Source organism: Abrus precatorius, unplaced genomic scaffold, assembly GCF_003935025.1.
Source record: "Abrus precatorius isolate BTA unplaced genomic scaffold, Abrus_2018 Scaffold1, whole genome shotgun sequence".
Classification (NCBI taxonomy): Eukaryota; Viridiplantae; Streptophyta; class Magnoliopsida; order Fabales; family Fabaceae; genus Abrus; species Abrus precatorius.
Window position 1 is genome coordinate 2,636,412 of NW_020874291.1, and position 15,460 is coordinate 2,651,871.

At 25.9% G+C, this 15,460-nt stretch overlaps 1 protein-coding gene across 1 annotated transcript; it reads right to left on the bottom strand.

Moving 5' to 3' along the window:
• Positions 1–4,507: 4,507 nt before the first annotated feature.
• LOC113858241 (proactivator polypeptide-like 1) lies at positions 4,508–7,473 on the bottom strand. The gene is made up of 5 exons (XM_027490776.1): positions 7,392–7,473; positions 6,393–6,538; positions 5,897–6,091; positions 5,234–5,299; positions 4,508–4,672 (listed from the first exon to the last, which is right to left on the bottom strand). Exons 1-5 carry the CDS (start codon positions 7,471–7,473, stop codon positions 4,508–4,510), a joined length of 654 nt encoding a protein of 217 aa, XP_027346577.1.
• Between the last annotated feature and the right edge of the window lie 7,987 nt (positions 7,474–15,460).

Genomic DNA, 15,460 nt, shown 5'->3' on the forward strand with positions numbered 1-15,460 from the left:
GGAACAGGTATTTGATTTGTGTGTGTGGAAAGGTTTGGAGTTTAAGTTTGTTTTTCTTTTACTGAACTTGCATAGGTCACTGCTTAAAGTTAAAAACTTTACATCACTTTTACAAAAGCTATTATTTAAAAGGCACAAGCTATCAAGTTAGTAGTTAACTAGTTATTAAACAAAGACAAGGCAAAATGACCACCAAACACAGTAGTTAAAATCGGGGTTTGAACAGTAAAATCCCACAATTTCAAAATTTGAGAAGGCTTGAACAATTCAATTAGCTGGAAAAATCTTGAAGATAAAATTCAACACAGTAACTAACAAACATGGAACAACTAAATTTGAGAGAAAGAGAACATAAAAACTCCCAGAAAATAGCAATAAAGTTGAACCAACAACTCAGCAAACAACAAACAGATACAAATCTTGGAAGGTAATCTCCTCATGTTCAAACGCCTTCAAAACAAATATGTTATTAAAACATGTAATAATACATTACAACAAGGTATACACCACAAACTCTTAACATCATAAATTCATAATAACAAATCAATTTCAATAATAATAATAATAATAATAAAAAAAAAAACCTATAAATTTACCATAATACAGGAATAAGCATATCAGACAGGAGTTTCCAATATATACAACCTGCTAAATCACATAATACTAATAGAACAACAATTAAACCAAAACTAAACACAAATCATGCAGAGATTGAGGGAAAAAATATAAAAACAAGAATGCAATGAACATCCATATTCTGATGCAGACAAATGCAGAGTTCTGTTTCTCTCTCTAGTTTATGGTTATAGCACTAATATTACCCCATCAGAATCTCCATGGGTGAGTGCCAAGAATCACAAATTAAAGTAACCATTAACAAACAAAATGGCAGAACAAACACAGGCAATGCATAGAACTCAAACATGGTAGAACTGCACAAACACAATGGAGTAATGTGAAACACATTAACTCAGAAAACATGTGCAAGCACAGAGCACAAACACACTGAAGCAAAGCTAAATGAATGAAAGCTCAAACCTAGATGCAGAACAGAATACAGAACAAAACCAAATGTGGACATTAATGAAACACAACGCTCAAAGTTGGATGCAGAACAGAACACAGTAGCTTAAAGCTCGGACATAGATCTTGAATGGAACAACCCTGACATCAAGGACGACACCAACAACCACTAAAGAAACAAAGGACAAATAAAAGATTCAAATTCCAGCAGCAGAGCTAACCACAAAAACCACGATGACACCCAATAATAGAAAATAACTCGAGTTTAGCTCTAAGCGGCAGCCGCACCTCCAAGGGTTTTGGCTCCTCCTAAAATGGTATCTAAAATCGTAGGATTTTGGATCAACTCAAACTCCCAGTTTCGGGTATGACCCAGTTTGCCTCCAAAAATGAATTCCGTTCCAACCCTAAATTACTTACTGAGTCGCTCCTCCTCCCTCTCTGTTCTTGGTCGAACCCTAGATACGGTCTAAGACACGATCTTCTGCTCTTGTTCGAGTAAAGTGTTGTTGTTCTCACCTTGCTTGCAACTTATTTGCTCTTATTCACTGGTCCCTTCAGTTTTTTTATGAATATATAGATAGGAACATTCCTATACCAGACTCAATTAAATTAAATAAGTTCGAAGGAAAAGAAAATCCTAATTTTTCCCCAATCCATACAGGCATTCATATTTGATCCTAATGTTTGATAAAGGAATTCGTACAAAGAACACTGAGATTTCCAAAAACCAGGCTCTAAGCACATGACCCTCTAATGTCAGACTATCTGATTCCTTCTCTCTCTCTCGCCCCCACAGGAACTAGAAAGGAAGAAGCAAAACACCCTCTTTTGCTCTTGTTTGTTCCCACATACCACCCTGTTCCTATTTTGGCATGAACATATCTCAAACAATGTGCTCAGTTTTCAAAATATTGTGGAAAACCGATTGAAGAGGAGGGAACTTTCCTGCGATGCTGCGTGTGAACCTAGGCTGCGATGCCTGCGATGCTGCGAAGCCTGCGATGCTGAACCGGTATTGCAAGCCGAGATCTAGGGTTTAGAAGGACGGAGAAGGAGAAATCCGATTTTCTCTAATCAATTTTCACTTTTGTCAGATATAGTTCATGTTTGGATTTTGTTTCCTTTCTTAAAAAATTTGGAATTGAAAATCCAGTTGGGCTTAAGTTTTAAGATACGGACTGGGCCTTTATTTTTGCTCACCAAAAAGTACCAATCATGCGATGAGAGACAGTGACATGTTTATTTATTGGGCTCCTAGTAATTAATGCTTTTAGAACCTTGATTAAAAAAAATTAAAAGAAAAACTTTTTCACTAAATTTTTTTTAAAATGATAACTAGTATTTTGACCAAATTAAAGTTAAAAATATTTTATTAACAAACATAAAAATACACCCATATTATGTTATTCAATGTATTTTAATATTTTAGTAAAAAATGATAATTTTTATTTCTTAATCATGGCTTTAATAATATTTGTTGTTTGCAATATTTTTATTTTTTTAAAAAAAAATATTTTTATTTCTTAATCAATATCATAAAGGTATATATTAAATTTTGATAAATTTAAATTTAAAATAATTAAAATTAACATGAAAAATTAAGTTATAAAATATAATTTATATGTAATTGTTATAAATAAATTAAGGAGGTGTTCATCGAATCAGATAAACTAACGAACCCAATAATCCAAACCAATGTTTAATGGTCTGATCTGATCCAAACCAATCAAACCCGACATAATTTGGTTCGGATAACAGGTGGCATTGTGCCAATCCAATCACCTAAACATATACCAATTAACCTGATAAATATTATTTAGTAGTAAATCGTGACTCACATAGAGATCCTTGACACTTATTTTGAATTTGCTTTTTTTGTTTTGAACTGAGTCTTATTTTGAATTTGTGTATTTGTGTCAGAATATTGTGTAATTGTGTTAAAATTATGTGTCAAGAATTATTCGAATGAAAAAAATGAAGTTTTTTCTATTTTTTATATGTTTTTATTTTTATATTATTTAATTAGAGAATCCAATTATCCAAACCAAACCAACCCGCTCGTGTCTGGTTCGGATCGGTTCAAATTTTTAAAATTTTTTTACAAATCCAAACCAATCCATTTTAATCGGTTCAAATTATTTTTTCTCCTAAACCCGAACCAAACGGACCTGTGTATACCCCTACACTCTTGCCTACTTCCCTTTTTAAGTAAAAGAACTAATCTCATGACACAGATAAGTTATTAATATTTAGAAGATTAAATAAAAAAGAGTTTATACTTTTAGTTATTTTAGTTTAAATTTTATACTATTTTAATCTTTAAATTTTTTAATCTAATTAATTGTTTGACAGCTTAAAAAAAAATTAGTTAGTGTAGATTTATATAAAAAACACTTGCAGTTTTCTTTGATGTTAATAGGATTATAAAAATATAAAAGTAATTTTTTTTATTTTTAGTTACGTTACGGTGGATACGAAGGATAAAAAATATTAATTATATTATTAAAAATATTAATTTATAGAATTATGTTTATTATAAACCTTATCAATTTTGTTAATTAATATCGAGTGATAAAATAATTAAAGTAATTTTTTATCAATGTTGATGTTTAAAAAAATAATCTTTTATTATTAAAATCACCTTAAAATGCATTAAAAGTTATAGATGAAAGTGTATTAATACAAAGGAGTTAAATCCCTAGTAATATTTATAGTAAGAAGAATAGGATTCAAGAGCACTTCCTAGAGTATACATTACAAATATGATTTTATAATTCAGTGTTGTGATGAAAATCTGAAAAATAAAATAAATATATAAAATATTTGCTGGACAAATATCACGGTAATAAGATTATTGTAAAATTAAAAAAATTATTTTTACATGATAATGACTTAGACTTAATTTAAATAAATATTTTTTTATAAGTAAAAATGAACTTTTATATATATATATATATATATATATATATATATATTCTTTTATTTAACTTTTTTTAAAAGTTGAGAAGTCACTTTAAATTTATTGAAAGAAATTTATTTATTTTATATATTAATTTTTTATAAATATTGATTTAGAAAATTTATCAAAGTTAGACTTTATACTATATATTGGACCATGAAACTTTTTAAAATAAGAAAAAAAAAACTTATTTTAATTTTAATAAGTTATTTAATGCATAATTTATTGTAATAAATTGAAAAAAAACCGGTGAGTTATAAATAATTTCTATAGTATTTTCACAAGCTCTTCCAAACTTCACCATCAATATAGCTCTTGGAAATTCACAGAGAAAAACTTTCCATGCGTTCAAAATGAAGAAATGCATATAAAATCAACTTGGCATTTCCAAATCACATACTTTGACATTTAATGAGGATAAATCTTGCACAGACAGATAACATTAAGGTCTTGCGCATTTATTTTGATGAATATATAGTAGCAGTGCAACTAAAGCAATAAGGTATAACTCTTTTCCATGATTTAAGAATCAGAAAGCAAGGATGCTTCTTCCAGAGTTGAGGCTTCCTTGCTAACTGCAGTGGAAGCTGGGCAAGCATGCAATACAGTGCATATATCTTCGGTTTTCATTAAGTCCTCTGCTGCGAGTATAAATAGAAATACATACTTGAAAACCACCGTTTTGCACTGCATAGAATTTGAGAATTGAGAAAAAAAAATTATTGGATAATCAAGAAAGAATGACATGAAAATGATCATTACTGCAAAATTTCTCTTTTGTTGTAGAGGTGCATTTGCCTAGTAGGGAAGAAGTAGCTCAGGTGAAACTAAATCTCTTTGGATTTGGAGATTAGTTGATATAGGGCTGAATCCTACAATTTAGAGTATCTTATACCACCTACATGAGATCTTACACCAGTGTTATAACACACACAAGTCTATTCAGATCTTACAATACACTATTATTTAGCAGGACCATCATAATTTTAGTAGTAAATGGTCTTGTTTTCACAGTCATAAATTTTCACACTAGAGCTTAATTTTTGACTAGGTAAAGAGCTGACAAAGAAGATTATCATTTCATGAAAATTATTGTGGGTCAAATTATGGTAGATTAGTTAAAAGGATAAAAATATGAAACTTCATTTTGTGGAACAGAGTCACAGACCATGCAGCATGGTGTTTAAGGATGCAAGGGAAATTCAATAAGAGAAAAAGGAACATGGAACTTTTTAAGATTTTTCTTACCTCCTTTGCGAACTTCTCCATAGAATTAGAATTGCACACCTTTAACAGTGCCTCCATCATCTCTACCTGACATTTTATAATAACTTGTTAGTTTTCTGTTCAATAAAAGGTGTGGAACTAAGACACTACAGAGTGGGGTCAAAACAAAAATAATAGAAGGCTTTAAGGAAAACTGAAAGATTTGAAGGTGCCAAGTACATGTTTAACATTACTTCATAGACTTTTTTTTTTCAATTTTTATTGTTTTATAAGGATAATGCAGGCTTTCCCTTGTTCACATGCAAGCTGCAAGCCACGTTCTTCCATAAAACCGTTGGTTACACAATAAGTAAATAATTCATGGAACGTCTTAACTATATATTCTCTTTCAAACATTGATAATAGTTTTTATATTTCTTAGTTACTTTTGCAAATCCCACATTCTCATACCAATAGTTGGTTTGCATTACATATTAAAATGCTGAGCTATGATCCCATATGCTAGCTAGACCAGGCTCAAATTCCTTTTTTCTGTTTGGCATCAAACCATAGGAATTACCAGAAAAAGAAAAGTCTAATTTGAAAGTTTATGAAAAATATGCAACAATCATTTGTGGTAGATGAAGGACAAGTGTGGAACTTGAAAGTGTTGAAAAATTCACAGCAGCAGGTTAGCTTGCTAACCTTAGATTCATGATCATTCAACTTAAACAGCAAGACTGAAACAGTATTTTTGCAAAATCCACAGCTATTTCCTTGAACTTGTGAAGAAAAAATTGCAGATTCACATAGGTTGAGCTGTTCGCAGAGTTCTCCTGGCTGAACTGATGCGATTTCTGAGAAGAAACTAGAAGTATAGTGATCCACTATTTCAATGCACTGTACAATACACCAGATTAAACAAAGGTGAGTAAATACAGGGTCAAATAATTTCTGATTCACACGCATTCACCCAATAATTTCATCTTAAATCAAGCATTTGATTACAAGTTTCATAGAAGTCTTTATGAGAACTAAAATATGTATAATTATCATATATGTGTAATGTAATAACAATTGATCCATTGTTGGTAGAATATTAAACATCATGACTGGAAATTGAAGTCAATTTTTGAACAACTGAGGATAACAACAGCATTTAAAGAAGAAAAACGCAACAGCTCTAGGAAAGGAAAACGACCAGCTGCTTGAAAGAGAGTATCTGAGAGCAAATATTGTGAAGGTCATCAATGATCCCAGTCTGAATGCTTTTATCATTTAGATAATGAAGTGCCTCAGTAGTGTAATCCTCACAACGTGCACACACATCTGATTTTCTGTTCAATCCTGCATATTGAAAGGATGTCAACAACATGAATTACTGATGTTGCATTTGTATTACAAACTGTAGCATTTTTGACAAATTGACACATTTTGTACTAACACTTACGACAAGTTCTTGAGCATGAAAACTTTATTCATACATATGCTATAGCAATTGATATGAAGGAAAGGGAATTTATAAAATTGACACACATTCGTCAGGCTTAAGGGAAGAAATGGTGTGTTATTATGTGAACATAAGAACCTCTGAAAATTTATTAGAGCAATTCAATCAACTATGTTTGATGAACATAAGTGATATACACCATTGTTAGAATACGTTTGTTAATTAAGATTGTATACTTCAATAATTATTAATTATAAACTATAAGATGTGTTTGGTTTGAAAAATAGTTTCCTATTTTTATTTTCACTACAAAAATGTCACGTTGTTGTTTGTTTCTAATTATGATGACTGTAATTGTGAAAAAAATTTCTTAAAAATAAGAAACAAAATGAAAATAATGGCATATTTTTGTAAATATTAATGAAAACTAAAAATGGTTTATGAAATCAAAGAGACACTAAACTTTCCCTTGATAGTTGGTAGTGTCAACACTTTTATAATTATTAATACAAGCCTCGAATTCTCTGTGTCTCCTAAAGTACGATAATAGAAAGCAAAAAGCCGCCAGGATCTCCTCATGTTGGATTTCGAACATGATCTTCATGTTCTTTTTTTACATTAGCTTAAGCGAGTGAAATTTCGTTTAAGCTGAAAGTAAAAAAATATACAAACATGACGGCCATGTTTGAAATCCAACATGAGAAGATCCAAATCCAGAAAAAAGATGAGAAAAGTGTCACTCTATCTTACCAGGGTTTGGTTGCTGTCTTGCATCACAAGCCCAAGCAGCACCCAACAGAATCAGAAGTAGAAGCCCCATTCTTTCCTCCATGGTACCTGTACCAAGCACTTCAAAAACCTATGTTAAATTTCATCAGAAAAAAAGGCTGATACCAATGTTAACTACAAACTATGATGCATGTATAAGATACGTATAGCTGATACGATGACACTACTATTTTTAAAATATATAGAATTGTAGGATATATATCTAGACATATGTCTAGAAAAAGGAACAGTATCAATCTCAAATTTCTTGAATATTATCCATAAAGAAGACAACTTCAATTTCCAGTTACATTAAGGGACAATGCTTTTATATTTTATATCTTAATCTGACTATATATTACATTTTTATAAATTATTTTAAAGACTTAGATGCTTCACAAATACTTATCGATAATATATCTGAGATCACTGAGATCGGATGTGTCAAACAATGAAATTTGAATCGAGAAATACTAACAAACTGTTCACAATTTATAATGTATCAGTCCTTCATAGACTACAAAGACGTATAAATAAGGGATCATGAACTAAAACGAATACACATGCAATATCAAAATATATCTTCAACAACATCATAAAATAACTTTATCGATAATATATTCTTTAATTAGAGATTTGTGATGATAGTAATGTACACCATGATGGAGTATACGTTAGTGAAAAACACTACTATAAAGTACGTGACATAATGAATAATTGTGGACTGAAGCATATCTGGGATACATAGCAAATTAATGAAAATAGCAACAGAAAATAGATGAGTGCAGTTACATGATCAGGAAAAAAAGGGCATGTTCATATTGAATTGAGAGCGAGAGAGAGGAACGAATAACAAATAGGAAAAAGTTACGCTTTAATGACAAACGAGAAAGGAATGAAGAGGAAGAAAAGAAGATTGCCTTTCTGGGGAAGAAAATAGGGCAAAATGTGTCAGGTGCAACTACGAGGTGCTGAAGAAGAACAAAGGTGACAAAGAAAGGTGGTTTTGACTACTTATTTATACACTTTCCTAATAGATGCTGATTATATTTTAGAATGTTTGTTTCCTATACACAAGGCACGGTTTCTTTTTGTTTGTTTCTTTTTTAACAAAAAGTTTCAAACATATGCAGAAAATTGTTTACTTAGACTATTAATTTAAATTTGACCATAAACAAAACGACAAAACTAGGAAAATATACTGTTAAAAATAATAAATAAATTATTTTTTTATTTTTTTATCTATTTTTACAAAAAGATCTGATTGCTTTAAATTCATAAAGGCTTAACCATCTTGCTTAAGTGAAACTCTATATCAGAACTTATTTGAATACTTCTCAATCTAAATAAAACACATTTTAACATTATTTAATATTAACATAATTCACTAAATCATAATAAATCAAAAGAGGGTGTTACAATGCAAGATAAAAAAAAGAAAAAACATAAAATACCTATGAGTGGTTAATTTAATAACAATTAAAAGAGAAAAAATAAGTTTAATCTACTTGATCTTTTATCTCATTTTATTCTATAGATCTATTAACTATTAATTATATATAGTATGATCGATTGTAGTATAATTAATTATAACATGTTCAAGAGTTATAAATTTTAACATATAATATACTAATCAAGAATGTATATAAGAGAATATAAATTTATATTTATATCACAGAAATGAGATATTTACATTACATATAAATAGTTATTTGATAAAATTAGAATATATATATATATATATATATATAGCTAATCACAAAAATTGTTAATTTTTTATATTTTAATAAAAAATATTTATTATATTTTTATGTTGTTGAATTAAACTAATAAAATTAAATTATTGCATGTTGACATGAAAATGAATTCCTTTACAAATATATTAACAATGTATTTATACATGAAACACCTAAAAAAATATAAATATAGTCTAAGATAATTCTATTATTTATATAATAATAGAATGAAAAAATTAATATATATTTAATATGTTTGCAGTTTTCTTTTGTTAGTTTAATTTTGAATATAAGAATTAAAAATTAAACTGAACCACACATATGTGATTGATAATATAAAGTTATTATATTAAAATGATTTAGATTATTTTTTAATATTACTAATTTGATAACTTGAAAGTTGTCGAGTTATCGAAAAATCTAATATTTTATTTTTTAAATGGATAATTTTTTAAAATAAAATGTTATCTATTATGTACATAATAGGATATTAAAAAATTAATATTTACATTTCTCAAAAATAAAAAGATTGAACATATAACAATATAAATATTCATATAACAGAAAATAAATATTTATATCACCCATAAATAATTATTTTATAAGGTTAGCATAATATATATTTATCAATATAGTAAACTATGAAAAATGTTCATTTATTTTATATTTTAAATAGAAAAAATTTATTTACTACTTTTTACAATATTAAATTAGGTTAATAATCATATTAAAAATAATTTTAAATTATAACTTAGTCTAAATTATAAATTAAAATAAATTTAATTTAACACACGTAAATATATTCTATAATAATGTCTAATGTTTAAATAATAATAAAATAGAAATTAATATGAAATTAGTATGTTTGCAGTTTTCTTTAATTTAATATAGTTTTGAATACAAGAATTGAAAATTAAAGTGAAATTCATAAGAAATATTATTGATAATCTTGAGGTAGTATATAAAAGATTTGAATCAATTGTTGGATAATAAAAAGTTATTGATAAGGCGTTATGTTTTATTTTCTAAATAAGAATTTTTTTTTATTTTAAGTATTTTAATTTATAATTCTAAATTTTCAAAAGTGTCTTTTATGCAAAAATAAGAGTCCAAAAAATTTAATATAAAAATATTTACATTATTTAAATAAAAAGATGCATATCTATATCACGAGAAATAGAACTTACCTAACATATAAACATTTATTTTAAAAAATTAATATAAAATATATTTATTGAGAAAGTATGTAACACCCTAAATTTTTAATTGTATTTTCTTATTTACAAAATGGAAGAGTTTTCTCAAAAAGTAAAAAAATTAAAAAAAGAATAAAAGAATATTTCTTTTAACTCAAACAAAAATTTCTTTTTTAAGCGAAAAAGGATTAGCTTTTCTTAATTGTATTCTCACTCAAGCGAGAAATTTGTCACTCGAGTGAAAATTCACAACAGAAAATGGTAGCGCTCGAGTTCGCTCAAGTAAAAATGCCCTTGCTCAAATGAAAAGATCAGCAGAAAAGTAGCAATTCTTGTCTGATTTTCTCACTCTAGCAAAAATATCCTCTCTTAAGCAAGGATTCACAAGAAAACAGGGGTATTTAAGGAGTTTCTCTGTTCTCATCTCTTTATCTATTCTTTCACTTCTCTCTCTCTCTCAGAAAAAATACTTTTGAACTCCAAATCTCTTTCAAATTTGAGTTTGGATATCTCTTCTTCTTGATTCTAAGTTTCTTGGAGATTGATCTTCCAATGTCATTTCTATTTCTTCATTTTCTTCCTTCTCAAAAGTTATCTTACTTTGTAATGGATAGGGAGATCTTGGTCTTTTGGACAACATCTTACATTGCAACCTTATAGCGATCTCTAGATAAACTTAGTCTTAGAGATATCAACTCCCATTTCTTTGTTGTGAAAGACCCATTTCTAAATAAAGGGAGTTAATTCCAAACCCTAATTCAAAATTTTCTCATTTTAGATAGTAGTGCCTTAATGTTTTCTTAGAACTACAATGCTAAAAAATGGATTTTGGACATCAAAAACCCATGATTTGTTTTCAGAACTATCTAAACAAAAATTTCATAGTAAGAGTTATGAATAAAACTAGTTCTAAGAAGTTTCTACTATTTTGCTATTAATTATTATGTATGTACGGTTAATGTTGTGAGTTATTATTTTGAATAATATATGTATTGGGAAAAAGACTAAACTTTATGATAAATGATTTTTATTAAGATCAAGAGAGTGTGATCTTCAACAATGTATTTCTAAATTATACGATTGGATTGAGTTTGAAGGTGTTCGACCTTCAGTATATTGTATTGATTTTTTTAATGTAATTTTTTGAACTGTTAAGAAAGTGTGAATTGTTGTGGATGTGAAATTTATTGTATGTAAGAAAAAATTAGAATGACTATTTGTTTGAATATTTGAAAATGTGATTTTAAAGTTGCTGATGTTGTCAAAATAAAAAGAGAATTGCTAAGAAATTGTGTCATGAAAAAGTTATGGAAATGTGTATGGATAGTGGCAGAGATAAATTGGGAGTGTGGAAGCCAGAATTGATTTTGGAAAAACTTGGAAAAATGTAAGATGGTGAATGCTTTTCTTTAAATTACGCACAAACTGGTAAGAATGAAAACATCATAGGTCTCACATTCATTTTTTTACCTATACTCTTAACTATACTTTTGCTAAAAAGGGTCGAGTTGGTAATATATAGGTTGTATCCGTATTGCTATGGTTAACTAGCAACTATCTATACTCTAAAGATCTCAAAGGATATTAGGCACAGTGAATTGAGAGAAAATATGATACATGTGTTGTAGTACATTGAGTGGTATGATTGTAATACAGGTGTTGTAATATATTGATTAATATGATTATAATATAGGTGTTGTAACACATCATTTCATGGGTGTGATTATAATACATGTGTTGTAATATGTTGATTAATATGATTATAATACATGTGGTATGACATACTAATTGATGTCATCATGATATATGAATTATTATTATTTTGTTGTGTTTTGTATTAGATAATGTTTTCTATGTTATTTGATTATTTCATAAAATAAGGATTTAGTGAAGTAGAAGATAATCACCTTTACAAATTATTTTCAGGTAATGAGAATGAAAAAATATAAGAAGAATGATCAGCCTTAGAATCATATTCTTAGTTGTTTGTACGAGAAAGATTTGCTATGTTATGATTTTAATTGTATTAAGTTTGTAATAATTTTGATTATGTCTTAATTAAAAATTAATTTTGGTTTATAAACAATTTGATATCAAATTTAGACACTTAAAAAGTTTGATAAAGTTCACTATAAATAATTATTTGAATTATAATTGTAATATTTAGCAGTTAATTTCTTCAATTTTATTTTTTAATGTTAAATTTAAAATAAGAAAAATATTTTTTTTTCTATGTTATAAATAAAATCTATTTGTAAAGTCTTAAGATTTTGATAATTTTTATCGTCTTAAGATTTAAATTAATATAAATATATCTTAATTCATCTAAAATGTTACCTATTTTAATTAAGTTTTATTAAAATTTATCGATAAAAAGAATAAAAATATTGCATGTTTCAGTATAAATTTAATTATTAAGGTACAATTTATCATTTTTTATTTATAATATTTTTGTAAAGTTTCATGAATAAATTTATTTATGAAAAAGTTTTAATTTCATCACATTTTCATACTACTTATTTTATGAAAAATTTATTTTATTTTGTTATAATTTAATATATAAATTAAATACAAAATTAAGAATGTCACAAAATCAAACACTAAAAATGTTAATTTTGTCATATTTTCAATAAAAAACTATTTATTATTTTTATATTGTTGAATTAGAGTAATAGAATTTAATTATTGTAGGGTTGATGTGAGAAAGAATTTTTAAATATATTAAAATTGTATTTATTTATAAAATACATAAGAAAAAGTTTTATTTTATATAAATATTTATCTATAAAATTATATTAATATATAAAACATAAAGTAAATTTATTCTTATTATTTATTAATAATATTCATATTTCATTTCTTAAAATTTAATCTATTCATAATATTAGTCCAATCTCATAAGATGGACTAGTAAAAATCATAATTCATTTAAATAAATATTGTTACATAACGTCACGTGAATATTGAGTAATAAAGATATATATATATTTATCTTATAAATTATCTATTATATAAATATATTTATGTAGAAATTGTTGAATTTTTTTTATTGCATTATATATCAAATTTCTTTTATTTATAATATTAAAAATTATAGTTCAATTAAGAAATAATTATATTTATATTATTAATACAATTTTTTTGTACTCTAAAAGATAAATAGTTGTATCTACTGTTATAGTAATAAATAATTATTATGAACACTTATTGTGATAAAAATATATCATAAAAATTAATTTAATGAAATGTTATATCTTATATTTAATGTTAATTAAATGTTAAATGTTTTTAATTTTGTCATATTAAATTAATTTTTTAAAATTTTAATATACTTAAAATAATTTGTTAATTTTAAATTTATATAGCTTGAATTTTTTTTATTTTTTTTTATAAATAATGTATTTTTTAAAAAATAGTATTTATTACGTGCAGTAGAAATATATCAAATCCTATAGTAAAAAAAAATAAAAATTCAAATAACATATATGATCTTGTTAGTCTTGAAAAACTTCAATATAATAAAAAATGAACTTTGCAACGTGAAAGTCTTAATTATAATATTAATTAAATATTATTTTTGAAATACAATTAAATAATTTTAGCTGAATTAAAAGGTGAGTAAATAATATTAGCTTATTTGAATTATTTTTAATAAAATATGTTAATATTAATAATAATTAGATAAATTTGTGCTGTTACGCCAATTAAGTATTTAAATTAGTAAAGTATATTTAAAAGAAAGTTTAAAATATTTTTTTTAATGAGGGCATAACGAGAGTCTATATTAGAATTTTCTTTTCTTATTGACATTTTAGTTACCCGAAGAACGTTTTGAATATTTAAAAAGGTTTTTTCTTAAGTCACACATTTATTAAATTGACCTATATACCCTCTACGTGCTAGGCTGTGAGAACTATTTTCATCCTTATACACTATTGCATAAACAAAAACCAAGAACTTAGAGTTTGTTTTGATTTTTAATTTTTTTTCAAATTAAAAATATACTTATTTTTAATTTTTAAAAATATAATATTGCTGGAATGATTAAATTAATTTATTACTTTAAGAAGCTTACAAAGAAATCTGTAGAACTATAAATATTGTTAAATTAATTTAACATATATTCTATGGTTTATTAATGAATAATTTAGTAGTAGGTTTTTAAGTAAAACAATTACTGAATACGGTATTTTTATAATGGGGCAGGATTTTCTTACACTGGTGTAAGTTTAAAAACTTTTACACTCAATCTAAACATTTCATTTAACTTAAATCTAACGGATTATAATTTATTACTTTACTGACCGTTAGATTTAAGTTAAATGAAATGCCCAGATTGGATGTAAGAGTTTTTAAATTTACACTAGTGTAAGAAGATTCTTTAAAAGATCCTTCTTTTTTTATAATATCTCGTAATAAATTTTTAAAATATTCATACTTTATTTTGATAATGCGATACTTCTCAAAGCATTTTTAAAAGAAATATTATTTTCACTAAAAACATTTTAAATTCAGTTAACCTATCCAACTTCCTTCAAAATTTTCCAAATTTTATTATACCAAAGCTATATTACTTTTATTGTCCGTTTTTAGTATTTTTAACTTCTAACTATTTTAGAAGTTACTGTTTATTACTTAAAATTATTTAATTTATTTTTTATTTTAATAAATAAAAGTTTAAATAAATTATATTTGTGCTAACTTGTATATCTACTAGTACGAGCAAGATAATTATTATATATTATGTGGAGAATTAATCTATTACCAAAATTAAAAGTTGTAAACTAATCATTTAGGCTTGTTTAGGAGTTTTGAAAGAGAGAAAGAAAGAGTTTAAAAAATAAAGTATAAGAGAGAAAAAATAAATAAAGATTCATATAATTTTTTTAAATTGAAAAAACTTAAAATATGGAATTAAAATGATTTATATACTTTTTTTCTTAATTAATTTTTTTTAAATAAGAATAATCATCATGTGATCTCTCTTTTCTTATTCTCTCCCAATTCCAATTCCCAAACAAAGCCTTAAGTACATGTTTAACACATTTCTTTTATTTTTCACATTTTTAAAGTTATTTATGCCAAACATAATGTTCATGAAAAGTACTATTTATGCCAA